General features: G+C 39.6%; 1 protein-coding gene across 1 annotated transcript; it reads left to right on the forward strand.

The window, feature by feature from the left end:
- The first annotated feature begins 1,651 nt into the window (after positions 1-1,651).
- LOC146706931 (E3 ubiquitin-protein ligase pellino homolog 1-like) lies at positions 1,652-18,652 on the forward strand. Its single transcript, XM_085458237.1, has 7 exons — positions 1,652-1,874; positions 9,137-9,297; positions 13,768-13,897; positions 14,781-14,882; positions 15,966-16,163; positions 16,246-16,434; positions 16,765-18,652. Exons 2-7 carry the CDS (start codon positions 9,212-9,214, stop codon positions 17,341-17,343), a joined length of 1,284 nt encoding a protein of 427 aa, XP_085314363.1. The 5' UTR covers positions 1,652-1,874; positions 9,137-9,211; the 3' UTR covers positions 17,344-18,652.
- The last annotated feature ends 473 nt before the right edge of the window (positions 18,653-19,125 follow it).

A 19,125-nucleotide genomic window follows, 5' to 3' on the forward strand; every position in this document is an offset into this window, starting at 1 on the left:
AGGTCTCTCCCACAGAAAGTCCAGGAGTGGGGTTCGACTTCCTCACCAACACATCATTCTGAGCGTCAAACCGTGCAGAAGTTGTTCAGTGCATCTGGTATGGAGGCGTCACCATGGCAGGCAGGTGTCGTCTTCCTGTAGTTAGTGATGGCATGGATGCCGTGCCACATGCGCTTTGTGTTGCAGGGTTGACTTGAGCATATAGCTATATATGCTATAACAATTTAAAGCATATAAAATTCATAACTGAAGATTATCAGTGTTGTCTTCAATCAGATGATTTAGACCTTGACAGGTTGAACTGTGACATCAGAGTTTAATCTTCCTGCATATAAGAAACGTTGAATTCAGTCTCAGTTAGTAATGTCTGACATGACTGTTAGTGTATGCTATTGTTCCTGTTGTTTAGGAAACGGTTTCCACCTTGGGATCCTAAATACAAAATAGGCTGTAAAAATCAGATCCAATACTCTCAGTAAAGGAACATGGCTCATTTTCCAGGAACTAAGATCACTTCAAAGTTGGACAGTGCTCTTCTTCCATTACAAGCACAGCACAGCGTTTTACCTTAACCAGCCTTGTTACAGCTGTTCTGTTTATCCAGCACTTGTTTTTTTTTTTTATCTGTTGTCTGTCTCTGTGTGTTAACCTGCCTCAAACTGGTATAAGAAAATAGACGGGCCGATGTTTTAGGTATAATATCTGATTTAAATTGTGTTGTGACATGACTGGAAAAAATACTAATAAAAAAAAAAATCAACACTATTTACATTAAAAAACAAACAAACCCCCAAACAACAACTACCAAGATAACTTTTTAAAGTATATTTAGGAACAGGATGAAGCTTGTAGGAACTCTACATCGTTGGGGACGGTTAATCAAAATAAACCAGTTGGTAACTCACTCCTGTCTTCCAAAAGTTTACGCAGCAGCCTAAGGTACCAAAACGTATAACTGACACGTCGGCGTTTAAACAGACATTATTAACATTTTAAATACATATTATCCCAGCTTACGATTAAGGTCCCTGGAATGTACTTGACACGTATTTTGCTCACTACCGACTTCTTGGCTTTAAATATATTATTTCATGCGCAGGAGGTTTTATGCTTGTGTGCTGTCATCTGTGCTGTGTGGTTTACATTCTTCTTACAGTTACAGTTACAGTTACATTTCCTGTCTTTCATATATATATATTTTAATTGATTGTTACCAAACCATTGCCCTCAGGATTAATAAGTATTCAGATTCTGATTCAGAGTTTGATTTTAATTTAGCTGAATGACCTAATGTGAGGAAACATTTGACTAATTTGAGAGGATGTCTTATTGGGGTAACAGCTGCAGTAAGTCATAAACCTAAAATCATAGTTGTTTGTGCACAGCTACACACGCAGACCGCAGAGAAAACCGGAAGTACAGGTTTTGTATTTTCATAATAAAACAAGTGTTAATGGTGCAACCATCTCAAATAACCAGGTTCTCTTAATTAACTATGAGTAAACTAAAAACTAAAAGTAGACGTTCAAGTTTATAAGACATACTACTGGCATTTACTTCAGCTTGAAAACAATTTGGCATTTGAGTAAGTATTGAGTATTTTGGTATTCAAGTAAGTTAAGTTGTTTTACTCTGAAATGTTAACCGGAAATCAGTAGCCTTGATAGCTAAGAGGCGCAGTTGAGTTTGAAAACGGTTAAGCCAGCATTCGCTCAGTGTGGTTTTGTTAGGAACAAAATCGATAAAAAGTCGCCGAACTCCTGGTAAACATTTAAGTAACTGTGACATTTATGGTCTAAAACGGCTAACAGCGTTTGTTCCTGGAACAAAGACATCCGGGACATGAGACTGCTTTAAGACGAACTGTAACTTCGGTGAGTTAATTGTCTAAGGAGTTGATTCTTTTCGTCATTGTTAGCGCCACTAACGCCGCCTTAGTCCTCTGTAGTTAGTGGTAACCTTATGCTAAATAAGTACCTAATGAACTAACACATTCTCTACTTTTTCTCAAGTTTTACGATCGAAAAATGCTAACTAGCTACGAGTTACCGTAATGACGTTATATAGGGCAACAACAGTATACCAATCTCTTAAACAATTCAAGATTTAGGTTGAAAGCGCCATAGGTTTAGGTTGATAAGCGTCTTTTTTTTTTTCACTGACAAAATCCCAAACACAAGTTGTTTTTTTTTGGGGGGGGGGGAGATTGTGTGAGTTTTGGAAAACGTAAATCAAATTTTATCGACGCTTTTATGGTCGTATATGGTATTAAATTTCGTAATAAATTACGGTGACACGTCCTTTTCGTAGTAACTTGTGAAGTGTCCTGTGTGTATGTGTGTCATAAACGGCTCTGAAGTGTCTGCTGACTCCACTAACATAGCTTCTTTTCTGTAATAGTGTGTCGTACTGTTTTGTCCACAATAGAGTGGCCACAAATAGAACTCCAGATATTTAATTAAAATGTACACACAGCATTGCTATATTCTGCAGCTCATTGAATTCAGGATTTGAAGTTATTATTCATATTAGGTAAAACATATAGTGTGTGTATATTTAGTGTCTTAAACAGGGCTCTGTCCGTGGTGGTACTCCGTCCTGTCCTGTAGCCCAGCTGGCCTTCTTTGTCCTGGCCACACAGACTCATTAGCATTCACCATCCTACCAGAGCATCCATCTGTCCCCACAGACGATGCTTTTGTTCCCCATTTTAATGTTAAAACTTTGCCCTTTTTGTCCAACTGTCCCCTCATATTAAAAGCCTACAGATGTGTCAGCCCATCTCCAAAGACGAATGTTGATCTAAAGCCTGGAAAGTTTTAGGAGTTCTAGGTGAGAGTTGCACCAGAGGATAAACAGAAGTGATGCTTACAGTTTACGTAAATTGAGATATTTCATTGTCAGAATATCACAATTTATAGCTGATTTACATACGTTAACGTTTCTGTGGCTGTTGTTCAAACTGGTATTCACAAACAAAAGGGCAGAAAAATTATGATATTAATCCTGAGGGCGAATCTGTGGGAGAACTCTGAAATGCTAAAGATGGTAGTTGTCCCAACTTTGTCACCAGAGAGCCAATTAACACCCAGATAATGAAACAGAAAGTCTTTGACTTTTTACCACTGGAGTGAGGAGATCTCTGAAAATGTTGACTTTTTTTGGGCCGGTCCCCACTTTTTCACACCCCTCTTAGGTATCTGCAGAACATGCCTGCTCGTGTTCTGCAGGCTCATCTGCGGTATGTGTGTGGAGTGGGAGGTATTTCTTCTTCAGAGGTTATGTGGAATCATCACAGAATGGTATAGGTCTTGTACCTTGTAGCTGGTCTGGTTTGGTAAACATCCAACACCTCCGCCCCCACCCCCCTGTTATTTCTTTAATATTACTGTACATGAGTTTATCCTGTTGTGTCATTCTTTTGCTAACTAACTTGTATAGTACCCACAACTCTTGGCTGACATTTCCTTTGAGCTTTAGATTAGAATAACTTAATCTTTTATTTCAACTCAATAATAGTTACAGATCACAGCGTTTTAGAAATACTGGTTGGATGTTCCAAGTAAACTCATAATTTTCTAGCATAGTTCATAAATTTAAAATAGATTTCTTTTAAGAGTTTCATCATGTACATGTAAGCCATAGAAGGGCTCCAACTCTCATAGCCATGATAGTTCTTTGCACTTTAGGATTGTCTTAATCTTAATAATGGTTTTATCCCATGCTGGCGTTCTGGCTTGGCTAAATAAGTGTGAGCCATCCTGAATGGTATTCCAGTGAATATTCTGCAGTTTTGTGTACTGTAAACACCTTACTTTCACAGTAATGAAACAATATAGTGGTCAGATAGAGGTACCCGTTTGTGTCAGGTGTTATTCTGCTGTCTTTATAGTCTGTTTTTTTTTTTCATAGTGGATAAAGAAAAAAAATGACTAACAGCTCAATGTACAGTGCTGTGGAAAAGTATTTTCCCTGTTTCTGATGTCTTTCTTTTTTATTTTTGGAACATCATTTATTATATGATGTAAAGTAATATTAAACATAGATGGCATGAGAATTACAAATTGCAATTTTTAAATCATGATTTTATTTATTAATGGGGAAAAAGGCTATTTAGACATACCTGGCCCGATCTGAAAGTGAATTTCCCCTGAACCTGCTGGTGTGGCACTTTTGACACCAAGAACTGCAAATGTTTGCAAGGGTGTTTCACATCACTGTAGAGGAAGTGTTGTTAGTTCATACCGAGATGAAATGGAATGTTAACTTTCCAAAAAGTTCCTTTTGCCTCCTCAGTCTACGGGCTATTTTCTGAAAAGCTTTGGTTATCATTAAGATGGTTTTTTTGGCAAATGTGACATTACCCTTTTGTACTTGTACTCTCCTATGGATTTTATTTTTTTGTGGCCAGCAGTTCTTTAGATGATGTTTCTTCTTTGACCTCCTGGGATGAGTTGTCAATGAATTTTTTTAGTGTTTTTGGTAGGCCTGGTACTCCTGGGAAGGTTCCCCACTGTTGGAAGTTTTTGTTTGTTTGTGGGAAATGGCTTACACCATGGATCAATGGAGTCTCAAAGCCTTAGAAATGGTTGGTAAACCTTTTCTGGCTGGTGGATGTCAGTGACTGTGTTTGTTTCTTTAGACTGTGAGATGTGTTGCGTTTTGAAGTCTTTTCAGTCTACTCCACTTTGTAGGACAGATTCTATTTAAGTGATATCTTGATTTAACAGATCTGGCAGTAATCTGGCCCACGTGTGACTAGTGAAATTGAGCTTGACTTTCCAAAAAAAGTGTGTTTAAAAATTAAGAAGGCAGCAGACAATGTAGTTTGCAGTCAGGTATTCAGCTGATACCCATCCGCTTAAGTTAATTAATTATGGTACACTAAAAATTTGTACTCTTTTATAAGAGGCTGATGTTGATAACCTAAAGTAACAGCGCTTCCATCAAATGACATCAAGGCTGAATCGTCACCATGCCAGTGGTGAGAAACGGCAGCCCAAACTAGGTCGCGTGAGGAGCCGTGACTCCATTTGAGCTTTGTGTTGTTGAGGCTGATTACAGATTGAGAGATGGGTCACAAAGGCGGGATACAGTGAGTTGCAGTATGAACATAGCATCTATGTCAGAATCTACATTGCTTTCACAAGAGGGAAAAGACGCACATGAGAAAGAGGAGTGAAGTCACTTTAGAACTCAACCTTGTTATCTGGTGTCAATTTACAGATAGTGACTGTGTCTCTTCAACCCTGCATTTCACTGAAATAAACTTTGGACATTTTTGAGGGCATTGGATAGTCACGGGGACATCGCTTTGTTGTAAATGCACTGAAATCACATTACCTCTTAAGCTTTCCAGTCAGCTGCAAGGAGATCCTACAAGGTTTATCTTTAATTTTAGCCATAGGATGTTTTTCAAATGAAGTCAGAAATTGAAAGCTTTGTGTCTATATAATTCTTATAGCAATGAACTTGGAAACAGTGTGTAATGTAAAATAATTATTACAATGTTACAGATTTGTTCAGAATCATTTTTAATGTTGATAATTTTTCTGCTTCACAACATAATTCCTTTTGCAAGTGCGGCATTTTGAAGAAGTGACATATTTTGATGTACTTATTAGTAGGAAGCAACAGATTAATTCAGTTCATTTAATGCATTTTCCTTTTAATGTAAACCTGAGATAGATCCATACAGTAGGACATTTGGTGATAGTATGCAGAAGATCAGTTATTCTAAGTGATTAACCTTATGTGTCCAGACAGGAATGGCCTGTGATGAAGATGATGTGAATCACACGCTATGAACTGAGGCTACGTCCACACGTACACGGGTATTTTTGAAAACTGAGATTTTCCTTTTTCGTTTTAAAAAATAATCCCGTCCACACGTAAACGCAGAAATGAAGGAAAATGCTGCTATGAACATGCCAAAGCAGCAGGTGGCGCTAGATTCCTAACCGTGCAGAAATGTTGGCCAATCAGAAGTCTAGAAGCCTCGGTGGGGAAAAAGTAAACAAAGCTGGGGCATAGAAGCAGAACCGAGTCGTATGTGTGGAGGGACAGTAACTGTGTGTGTATGTAAGCATTTAAACACTGCAGAGAGTAGAATTAACAGTATTGTAGAAATTCATTTAACCAAAACAATAACGTGGTGCACAGTGTGACGTCAAAAAAGGCGCACACCTTTGACGCTGCGTTTTCTCCGTTTTCTCAGTTTTTCTCGTCCACACGTAAATGCAAAAACTGAGTTTTCGAAAATATCCACCCTGGCAGGAGATTTTAAAAATCTCAGTTTTCAGTGACTGAAAACGCCGTTTACGTGTGGATGGAAGGTGCAAACGCATAGAGAAATCTGCGTTTTCAAAATTCCCGGGTACGTGTGGACGTAGCCTGAGTCAGCAGATGCAGCAGGTGTTACAGATCTAAAGTTTAAGGGTCAGAATTTTTTATTCAATATAAAACACAAGTTACGGCTGCATCATTACATATACTGGTCTGTGGTATCTTCAGTTGACCCTGTCCTTGTCCACAACTGAGATTCAGCCATAGCTAGTGTCAGCCTTCAGCGGTGTATTTAAAGATAGGCAGGTGGCGTACTACACATTCATCATTATCACTATCATTAAAGCTCTAGTTGATAATTAATTGTAGATGTAGAAACGTACAGGTGCATGTGTTTATCCTGGATTAGCAGGTCCTGGCCCTGTTGAATGATATTTGCAACTAAGAATCGGTAAATAACACCATTTACGGATGTATATATTTTTTTAATATTTTTGTTTAATTATTATTATTAATAATAATACTTTATTATTTATTTATGCAAAATTGTTTTAGATTATCTTATCTAACAGTATTTAAAGTAGGTTGATTATTAAAAATTGCTTTAGTGAAAATACACAAGGTAACTGTTTTGTCTTAAAGTTCATGCATTCTTAAATTGTAAAGTTGAAGAGCATGAGGACACCTGAGTGGGGGAAACAACTCAAAAAGCTCTGATACTGCAGAAAACACATGAAAGGCTTCTGAGTGGGAAGTATGTGCTAAAATGAAAGGCTGACGGGAAGCAAGAAATGGCACAGCTTTTCAGTGCATGCTAACACAGAATAGCGCTTATCGCCATCAGCATATCTTCATCTAGAAGCGAAATGCCACATCCTAACAGCTTTTAATACATTTTCTGCTAAGTTGCTTTGATACCAGCTTATCTTGATAGTGTCTTGATATACTCCTTGTTTCCCGTCACTTAGCTGTATCATGCGTTTATCTGTGGTATTAAGAGGAAACATGCTGTAAAGGCTTCAGTTTGTCCTGCCTGTAATAACGATTATGTTGGATGATGTTTGCCAAACTTAACTGTTACTCCTTCTACCTTCTTTCTTCTTGTGCTCTGAGGCCTGATCTGAACTTATTGGCTGTAGACAATTCTGCTTTGTAATGGACTTCTAAATATAAATATTGGTGAACGTTACAGAAATTTTAGTGTTTTGTTCATAAGCTTAAAAGGTCAAGAACAGTCTTCTCCACTAAACATTCAGTTAATCATTTTAGTCTATACCACAAATATGTAACCAGTTTCCCCCACAACCAAAAGATCAGGGTTTAACAGCCATTTGTATGCTTTACTGGGTGCAGAGAGAACAATCATGGAAGAGGAGCAGCTTCAGCTTCACTATAAGCTATGGCGTCACCTACACTACTACTGTATTGTGGGAAAAATGGAAGCTGAATCTTCTAAAACCTTTAATCTGCACACTCAGGTGTATTTTTTACATTCTCCACTCATTCAATATTTGTATTGTTACTTTTATGGAGAAAACTGTTCAATGCAGTGAGACAGATGTCAGTTCTGGATGGGGTGTAACAAAGATGCATCATAAATTAATGTCTTAATAACTGAGCTGGTCAGGTAAAATGTCAAAGATGAGTTTAATGTAGCAGGATTGTACTTATTTTCTCAACACGGAGTTGTTTTTTCCCTGTTCTGAAAAATGTGATTATAGGAAAACACTGTCATGGCCAGTCGGCTTGCATAGCACAACGTTTACTGGTCCATCAGCTGTGCTGAACGTGTCCTTCTTAGCCTGTTACTATAGCCAACACTCATTGATAGTTTTTCTTCCTTAAATCCTTAAAAGTTGAGTGAAGAAATATATATTTTTTTAAAAACAGCCCTTTAAAAAAGAAAAAAATGCATTTTTTTTAAAGCGTTGCTTAAAATGGGGGGCAGGGATAGCTCAGTAGGTAAAGTGGTCACCCCATGATCGGAAGGTCGGCGGTTCGAATCCACTTAACGGCTACCCTGAGGTACCCCTGAGCAAGGTACCGTCCCTACACACTGCTCCCCGGGCGCCTGCTTAGTGGGCTGCCCACTGCTTCACTGAGTGAATGGGTCAAATGCAGAGAAAAACAAGTAATTTCCCCATGGGGATCAATAAAGTATCCATTATTATTATTATTATTATTATTATTAAAATGGTATTTTCAGAATATTAGCAATGCTGAACAAAGAGCGGAATTATACCTGAATCTGTGACGGTGATCTGCCACACTTTTTCCATAAGCTGGAATATTAACTCTAGGGATTGCACTCAAAGAAAAAAATTGGGGGTCCTTCAACATACCCACATCTGTGTGACAACCAGTCGAGATCAGTGCAGTATTTGTCATAATTGTGTAACACGCAGATTTAGATGATCATGATGTGTCCTCTTTGGCCTTTTGACATCAGAGCTGGCATTCTGAATACAGGCTCAGCTTGTTAAGTGTTTTCTGTTCTTCTGTTTTTTGTTTATTTCATAGTACAAAAGAACATAACATCAGTCCTGGCGTGTTTCTAAGTGAGTCAGCCTTCACAGATAAAATGGACCCTGCATTACCCCAACAACACTCAGTAGATTTGAATGGATACATTGTGCGCCACTGTTGCTCCCAGTACAAAGACACTGGGTGTATTGTAGCAATGAATAGGATTGTGTTGAAGCCTTTGTGTGTTTATATGAATGCCTAAATGTTTTTAAAGTGAATATTCAGTGATGTATGTTTTTCATTATTTTTCTTTAAAACCGAATCATGAAAACTTTTGATGATTTTATATCCAAGAATATAAACCTTGGTCTGATTGTGTCTGCAGGTGGCGGGCTGTGTGCCTCTTTCAGTAGAGAATCTCTGATGGTACTCAGCCTGCCTTTTTCAGAAACCTGCACAGATGTTTTCGCTGGGTCAGGAAAACATCTCCACCCACCTTATGTCTACCAAAGGACCTGTCAAATATGGGGAGCTCATCGTTCTGGGGTAAGCGGTTAATTACTGAGTTCACATACATTCATAAGTCATCAAAGCAGAACTTCTTCAGACCATTTTTTTTCTTTAAAATCCTTTTTAAAACTGTTGAATGTGTAGGAAATAAGCAGCTTTTGATCAATGTTGTACCTTCCAGGAAGGAGGGAACAAAATCCTATTATTTTACCCACAGGCACACATGCAGGCAAGAAATCAACGATGGTGAAAACACAGTGTTTGGCTTAACAAGAGGAAACCCTTTCTTACATTTTTTTTAACAGGGGGATTTAGCTGTAAGGAGGGATTCCATTTGAGTTCTGTTGTCTCAATATCAAACTTAAAAGGCATACAGTAACCAAACATGCATAATAAATATGAATTTTTTCCGCCAGTGGAGATGGTTAATACAGCAGTCCCAGTCATGGTAAGATGAAGAACAACTGACATGGCAGGAATCAACATCTGCGTATTTGCTTTTTGTCAAAGGGAAAAGTGGTTAATGCAGACACTGTGTACGCACACTCATTCTAAACCCACAGACCACAGAGGCAAACTCGCTCTAAACCCACAGAGTAAAAGCCCTTCAGGTGGAAAGATGGGGTACTGTCATCACCCTGCCAGGCGGGTGGTGTGGGCACCTAAGTTTGTGAATGCGATAACTCGAGATCAAAGCAGCATAGGAGCTTCAAATTGATACCAGAGGCACATCTACAAAAAATCTGGGACAAGTTTGAATCTCAGTGACCTCAATCTCAAGGTCAGAGTAAGCTTTCTGAAAATGTTGTGAATATGATAACTTGAGAACAAGGCGACGTAGGTTTTTGAAATTGATACTAGAAAGTTGTTCTATACAGTGGATGTAGAAAAAGGAGTTAAATTCATAACTGATAGGGGACTTTAATGCGGTCTAAAACTAAATGTTTTAATAAATGTCACAACCACTCATTTACATGTAAAGGACTCTGGCCTCCTCCCGCAAGCCAAAGACGTCTAATGTTAGCTTACTGTTTTATTTTTAATTGGGTTTAGGCATGAATGTGATTGTCATTAATGACAGTAAAATCCTGGAAAAGGAAGACGGGATACATCCTTAGTTTTGTTTGCACTTATAAAAAAAGTTTAGTGCCTGCAAGCTGCAATCACTTATACAACTTTCTTCAATATTTTATCTATATTTTTTATAAATATCATAATCACAAACTTCCATGATATATCATGATAAACTTTTGAGGCCATCTGAAGCATTTCTAGACCGTATCTTATAGATATGTTCCTGGAAACTTGTGTGCTCGGGGTGGCTAGTGTTTGGTAAAAGTCTCTTTAAAATCCCTTTTAATTTCTAAAATGTACGTAGTAATTCTAAACCAAACGATAAAACAGCTGGATATTGCAGACATATTTTTGATGTCATCAAAACCATTTTTGGAGTTTGATAACCGATCCTTAAACCTGGTTGTAACATTCAACTTCTTTAGCTGTAGTATAAAGGACAAATTGTGCTGTTGTTGATCTAAAAGGGCCTGGCAGTCTTTGTTTGTGTGCCTTGAAGTTTATAAGCGTCACTGTTTTAGGTAAGAAATTGACTAAACTTGGGTAGGTTTAAGCAAGTCTCTTTATTTTAATGTGCCTTGTAGTGTGAGAAATTCAGTTGGGTGCTGCATAACTAAAGTGTGTTGGGAAACTCAACCGCAGCCATTAAATGCTGCCGACTTCCTGACTAAAGGCCATTCACTGTGCACACAAGAGTGAGCCTGCGGTTCAGGGAGGTCGGGTCAGGAACGTGGTGGCTGCTGTGGTTTTAGCCCTTTTGTTTGCTTTTGTATTATTGTGACCACACGTGGAATTAAACAGTCTGGATTGCCCTGAGGCTGGCAATTACACTAGTCATAAGATTTAATTAGAAAGATCCACATAGTTTGTGAAAACATACCTTGTAGTGTGGTTCATAGAGTGGAGCCACAGCGGAACTGGGGTGGCTAGTGTTTGTCTAAGAAAAAGGTGGCTGGTACTTCATCTCAAACGCAGGAAGTTTGCATTAAGCAGTGAAAGAATGGCTTGTCTCAACTGTTTACTTGACCTGCAGCTAACAGCAGCCTGACTCTGAAGATAACTTCAGTTAAACTGACTCTTATTGGAGCCCCCATAACATTCAGGATTGTGTTTTCAAATGTTAAACACATCAGGACAACAGCGGTGCTGTCATTGTTTTGTGTTTTTTGTTAATTTTCAAAACATGATAGTTTGCTTTTAAAAAACAGACACATTTAATGGTATCCTAATGGCTCAGTTGGATAACCTATAAATCTCTCAACCGCAGCATCCTGCTTTTAATTCTGGACTGAAACCGTAGTTACTTTTTGCTCCCTCCCTCAAAGCTTCCTGTCTGCAGTGAAAGCTGTGGAAGGAATGTTTGGGCAATATCTCTGTTCGTCTTTTTACCTACACTACAGAGAAACGGCCTCGGTGTGTTTAGCCAACACAAACTAGCAGAGAAAACTGAAAGTGAAGCTGCTAGGGTTGTCAGGCATAAATTTCTCTTAGGTGGTTCCTTGTTGTTGGTGAGGCTGCAACAGTTTCTCTGGGAAATTCAGAGAAGTTTCGTTTTATTTGTTTTTCTATTGGATGCAGACCTGGGACCTGCAGGTTTAGCTAACAGCTCTGAGTTTGTTAACCATGAGTTGAGGGACGCTTTGGGTCTTCTTTTCCAAAAAGTGAGTTAACTTCAACTCCAACTCACTTTACTGAGAACTTTCACACTCATAAGGTTGAAACAGCAGTTGCGTTACAGATGTATATCAGCTCAGAATAAAAACTATAGTCTTCATCTTTCTAACTCTGTGACTCTGGCTGACCGTCTAAGAGGAGCATTTTTGTCCAGTTTCCTCGTACTGCAAACCTAACTGTGTGTCACTTTATCAAACGCTGTTTAAATAAAGCTTTAGCCATAGAACACACCAATCAATGAATCAATTGTCATGTTGCAATCGGTCACACGGAAAGATAGCTGTCATCTTGGAGATGATGTGAAGAGTCTGAAGACTTAAACTGTATAAAATGTATTTCAAAGAGAGCTTTAATTGCAGCTGCAGAGTCCGTCTTCTGAATAGGAGTTCACTTGCAAAGCAGGATGGATCCAAAACTGATCACTGATTTAGACCACGTCAGCCCCAGTTCCAGGCAGGCTAAGATTGGATCAGATTAGACATGGTTACGTTGGCGAACATTAAAGCAGAGATTTTAAGAAATTGGAGTAAAAAAAATTTTTTGGATTACATTTTTTACTGAATACATCTGTGTAGGTCTTCAATCATCCTGGGGTTGAGGCGCCTGACAAGGGATTTTTAAAAAAACGCGTTATAGGTGGCAGACAGTTGGTGTTGTAAGCCACCTGGTCTGTTCATCTGTCTTCTCAGTCTAAAATGTGAACATCGGTGTCCTCGAAGGAGTGACCTTTTATCTAGTAGATGTACAGCTGAGTCTCGTCCTGTCGAGGTGGCGCATCTATGTTGTGCTGTGCGTTTATGGAGGAGCTGTTTGGTTTCTCCAGTGTAGAGGTCTGAGCACTCCTCACTGCACTACACAGCACACATTACATTGTTTAGTTTGTGTGTGGGAGTCTCATCCTTGGGATGAACCAGTTTTTGTCTGAGGGTGTGGTGGCGTTTGAAGCCATGCTTGGAGAAAATTCTCTGATAAACCTGCTACATAAGGGACGGCAATGTTGTTCTGTTTGTCATTCGGTTTCTCCCTAGTTGGTGTCTGACCTTCTTTCCTGTGTATCTTTGACTGATTTAATGAAGGCTCAGTTGGGATAACCATGTTTAAATCTTTAAAGCGTTTTTTAAATCTGTGTTTTCCTAAAAATAAATAATAATAAAAAATTATATGGAACTTTTATTGAGACAGTGGCCTAAGTTAATTACAACTGCTCGTTTCTTCCTTCCTATGATCAGCACCGACACGTTACTGAAGCTCAGCAGGTCGAGCAGGTCCTCTAATAGTCTGAAGGTGTGTGGTTTGATCCCTGGTTGCGCCAGTCTGCATACCAGATATCCTTACTAACCCCAAGCTGCTCTTTGATACATCCATCAGAGCGTAAATGTTAGAAAGCACTGAAGCATACAAAAAAGTGCTTGTGCAAATGAGTGAACAAGGCATGTTGAATAAAGCACTTCGAGTGCTCAGGTAGACTTGAAATATCCTCAGTCTAGTGGATTAAAATGGAGGCACTGCTCTCTCCATTCCCAGGTTGATTCCTAATATTTGGAGCACCACTGACCCTTTGTTTCCTTACTCACTGCTTAACTCTAGATGAACATACTCTAAGTTGATTTAAATGCTGAGCTGCCAGGAGATGATTTTCTGATTTGCCATTGTCTTTGGTTCATTCATTCATAATAATGTATTATTAAAATTAAAATGCCTTTTTGAAATGCAGCTGAACATAAAGCAGTTTTGCTCATCGTTATCCTCTGTGTTCAGGTGTAATGGGTCTCTACCCTATGGAGACAAGGGGAGGCGGAAAAGCCGCTTCGCTTTGTGTCGCAGAAATAAGGCCAACGGTGTGAAACCGAGCACTGTCCACATGTCATGCACACCTCAAGCTGCCAAGGTGAGAGTTCAACACAAATGAAAGTGGCACATTTCTGGTGTATTTTAATCTAAATATGACGAGTGTGAGGAAACTACAATGAATATGGAACGCATATTTAACTCTTTTAATCAGTTCTATCTTAAAGGTCTGCAGGTTAAATATGATGCTCTAAATCAGGGGTGCTCAATACGTCGATCGCGATCGACCAGTCGATCGCAAAGGTAGTATTGGTAGATCGCATGGCATTAAAAAAATAGATGCCAGCCTATCATCCATCCCGTCACTTGATTGATACAGGGAAGCCAGTCAGATGACAGCAGATTTTTTCTGACGCTTAGGTCGCTGCGCATGCGCAAACAGCGGCGCGAAGTGTAGTAAAACTGACAAGCTAGTCAGCGAGTTAACTCCAATTTTTAGCTCTCGGTTTTTTCTCTTAAACCTGGCCGTCAGCAGCTACTGTCCGGACTATGCATCCCTGGCTGATTCAATTCAGTGCAAGTCATCAGAGTAAACTCAGGTAATGACAAAAAATTTACATAGTTAATTGTGTTGTGAAATATTGGATATTGCGGTTATGCATGTATATACATTGTAGATATAAAGAATCCTCAATATATTTATAAATAAGTATAGGTTTTGGATTTTTGTAGTGGGTAGATCATTTTGACTTGGTCATTTTATAAGTAGCTCACATGCGGAAAAAGTGTGAGCACCCCTGCTCTAAATGGAACATGCCCTTAATAGGATTTAACTAAAACATCTTGAATTTGTTACCAGTTTCAAAATACTCTTCCTGACATGCTTCCATCAGTATTAACATCCCCGCGATTGCTGTAGAAGAAATTCTTTCATGTCTTAAACACACTAACAGAGCTTCTTCTTTCATGTTTGTTTTGTTAAGGCCGTCAGCAACAAGGAGCAGCACAGTATTTCATACACGCTGTCTCGCGCACAGACAGTGGTGGTGGAGTACACTCATGACAGCAACACAGACATGTTCCAGGTGTGTACTTTGAAAAGCATACACCCTACATGGATATTCAACCTTGTGATTTTCAGTATTATCCTTTTTCAAATCAAATCACTTTTATTGTCACATCACATGTGCAGGTACATTGGTACAGTATATGTGAGTGAAATTCTTGTGTGCGAGCTTCACAAGCAACAGAGTTGTGCAAAATACAATAATGTAAACAAGCAAAATACAAGAATGGCTACATCTGAAACTAATAATATATGTACAATATATAATAGTATATGCATTTCTGGATGTGTATACTAAATATTTTTCTACGTGTGTGTGTGTGTGTGTGTGTGTGTGTGTGTGTGTGTGTGTGTGTGTATACACATATTTTACAAATTAAATAGAGTAAACAATAAAATAAAATATATAAAATATACAGAGTTGAGACGTGCAAAACAGTGGCATTACTGTACAGTATGGAGTGCATAATGTTGAAGTTCCAGTAGTGAAGCTGAGGTGTCTATGACGTGTTCAGCAGTCTGATGGCCTGATGGAAGAAGCTGTCTCTCAGTCTGCTGGTACGGGACCGGATGCTGCAGAACCTCCTTCCTGATGGAAGCAGTCTGAACAGTTTATGGCTGGGGTGACTGGAGTCCTTGATGATCCTCCCCGCTTTCCTCAGGCAGCGCTTCCTGTAGATGTCTTGGAGGGAGGGAAGCTCACCTCCAATTATCCGTTCAGAGCACCGCACTACTCGCTGGAGAGCTTTGCAGTTGTAGGCGGTGCTGTTGCCATACCAGGTGGTGATGCATCCAGTGAGGATGCTCTCAATGGCACAGTGATAGAAGGTCCTGAGGATGCGGGGGCTCATGCCAAATCTTTTCAGTCTCCTGAGAAAGAAGAGGCGCTGCTGCGCCTTCTTCACTGTTTTGTTTGTGTGTACTGACCACGTAAGATCCACGTAAGATTTTTAGGTCAAAGTGAACACTGGATGAATGACATTGTTACATGTCAGTTTTCTTTATTAAAGTGGTGTCTACCACAAAATATGTTCTGTAGGTAGCATAATGAACACCACTGAAAACAAGCAAGACATGAGCACTTGTCTCTGTGTAATTACAGATTGGCCGTTCTACAGAGAGTCCCATTGACTTTGTGGTTACGGATACTGTGCCTGGAGGTCAGAACCAAGCTGACAGTCAGACACTTCAGAGCACCATCTCCCGCTTTGCCTGCCGCATCATCTGCCAAAGAAACCCACCTTACTCTGCACGAATTTACGCCGCAGGCTTTGACACGTCTAAAAACATCTTCCTTGGGGTAGAATGCACAAACTGCTCATTTCCTGTGATAACATTTCTTCAGTTTGAATGTGCTAAACATACATTTGACCTCTTCATAGGAGAAGGCAGCCAAGTGGAGAATGCAGGATGGGCAGATGGATGCACTGACGACAAATGGAGTTCTCGTGATGCATCCTCGCCACGGCTTCTGCCAGGACTCCAAACCTGGTCAATGGAGGGAAATCTCAGTTTGTGGGAATGTTTTTACACTGCGGGAGACCAGATCAGCTCAGCAGAGGGGGAATATGGTGAGCGACTCCTGTTTTCTCTCACACACCACACAAACACACACAGTTGTGTTTTCATATTCTCGTGGGGACATCTAATTGATATGCTTTCCCTAGCTGCTTACTCTAATCCTAACCTAATTGTAACCCTGACACTAAAACCACATTTTGAGACTCAAAAATGTCTTCAAACACGTGGGGGAGGGGAATTTGTCCCCATAAGGGCCGTTGGTCCCCACAAGCATAGTAAACTTACAATCTTTGGTCCCCACAAAGACATGCAAACCTGTTACACACAGACATGCGCAAGGCCCAGGTCATTAATCCCAGGTCATTAATGCCCCCTCCAAGGTGGAATCTGAGTCCAACGAGCTGGTGGATGGGTCTCTTATCGACCTGTGTGGTGCCACCCTGCTGTGGCGCACGGCCGAAGGACTGTCCCTCACTCCCACTGTCAAACACCTGGAGGCCCTGCGGCAGGAGCTGAATGCCGGGCGGCCACAGTGTCCCGTGGGCTTCAACACACTGGCCTTCCCCAGCCTGCGTCGCAAGGACGTCCTGGATGAGAAGCAACCATGGGCATACCTGCGCTGCGGCCATGTGCATGGCTACCATGGCTGGGGAGGGCGCTGTGATCCTGAGGTCGAAGCAGAGTGTCAGGAGCGGGAGTGCCCCATGTGCCGTGCGAGGGGCCCTTATGTGCCACTGTGGCTTGGCTGCGAGCCGGGGTTCTACGTCGATGCGGAGTCCCCTACCCACGCCTTTGTCCCCTGTGGCCACGTTTGTTCAGAAAAAACAACTGTGTACTGGAGCCAGATCCCGCTGCCACATGGCACACATGCCTTCCATGCCGCCTGCCCATTCTGCATCCAGCCGCTGAGCAGGGAGACCGGCTGTGTCAAACTGATCTTCCAAAGCCCGCTGGATTAGGAACGACTCTTGACTCTTTATCTGAAGCCTTAATCAACAAAAGAGGGATGCAACTATTTACAGTTTGGGAATTTTCATAACTTAATTTAACTTAATTTAGTGTTTTTGTGCATTTATTGGGTTGATTCTTACCTTTTATACGGTTATATGGTTCAGGCACCAAAAAGGTGATTGTTCTTCCCCAGATACAGCTGTCTGGAAAAGCTGTGATGATCTTTAACTTACTTACACTTAATTTATTCTTTTACCTTTTTAATGTAATTTTGTCTATGAGTCAGTGCAACATTTCCCTGCATCTCTCTGTAGCTGATTACCGTCTCATACTGCATTAATGAGCTGATAACAAGATCGAGTTAAGAGTTGTGTGCAGATGTTGGTCTGGAAGCTTATTCAGGGGAAACACTGGATTTTAGATTTTTTTTTTAAACATTTTTTTCTTACCTGGAGTGTAAGACTACATTTTGATTTTTTGGGGGGGATTGTTTTTTAAACTCCAAAATCAAGTGACCTCTTTTTTTTTTCTTTTTTTTTTTCTGAATGCAAACTCTGAACCCAAGCTAGCAAAACTGTATCTGGGAAACTTTTTAAGCTGCTCTCCTGTGACTTGAAACATCTATAAGTTTATACATTTTTCAACTAAAGAGATGAATGACTTCAAATCAGCGATCATTGTTTTAACAATTTTTTTTTTTACAAGCAATAAATATAGACTTCCTTACAGACCTGGGTCTGTAAGGAAATAGTTATATTTATACTATTTATTAGGGAATAGTTACATTTATACTATTTATAAGGAAATAGTTACATTTCCTTACAGACCCAGGTAGCTCAGCAGCTCTGTATTCAGCATTTGTCCAGTATCTTGAGGCCAAACCTGTCACTTTAAATTCATCATGTACTTCATATTTTCTTAATTATGTTTTATTCTGATTGTAAAGATTCTTGGACCTCTTTCTTGTACCTTTCTCTAAACTTTATTTTTGTCCCTGATGAGTTTTAAGAAATATTATCCAAGTATCTTTATTGTTATTTTTTTGTTTTGACTCATCGTGCAAGAAATTAACAGCATCATCAACCAAAACCGTGATGAGAGGGAAGGTTAGTCTGAAAGCATCAAAGCAGATGCTGATACGTTCGCTCTGACTCATTTCCTGTGAACCAGGTATTCATTATATTTTGTCACTAGCCTGTTTTTAAAGTGTGTCTCCTTCTTGGTTATGCAGTCATGCTGTACACTTTTCTTTTCCTTTTTTTTTTCTTTTCTTTTTTTTGTACCGATAGCGAACAATAAAAACAAGGCTGAAATTTATGTGACTGTTTGTTTACTGTACATATACAACCAGAGTATTCATATAAGAGTAGTGGAAGTTAGATTTTAAATGAGTCTATCTATATATCAAGATATAGATGTGTATACACAAAAAATTGAGAACATTGAAAATGAATCAGGCTGAGTACTGTACTGATGTGGACTGGATAATGTGTTTGGAGCAAAAGGGACGTCATTTAGCCCAAACTGGGAAAGTACAGCTGATGGAAAGCCAGCTGGATCAAGATTGGTAAATGTGCATAAACTCATTTTCAAGTACAAGTCACATCTTTGGATTCATACTGAACATTTACACTTTGTATTTTGAATGTGATCTGACTCCAGTTCACTGGTCTTTACTGATTTAGTGAATTCAAGAAGATATAACCAGTTGTTCAATAAGCTATATGGCTCATTTCCAACCTCTACACACTATAAAGCTGCTATAAAAGGTAAAATTCATTCATCTAATC

This window comes from Copadichromis virginalis, linkage group LG6, assembly GCF_057382275.1.
Source record: "Copadichromis virginalis isolate Kocher_CV1m ecotype Utaka linkage group LG6, C_Virginalis_male_GT1.1, whole genome shotgun sequence".
Taxonomy (NCBI): Eukaryota; Metazoa; Chordata; class Actinopteri; order Cichliformes; family Cichlidae; genus Copadichromis; species Copadichromis virginalis.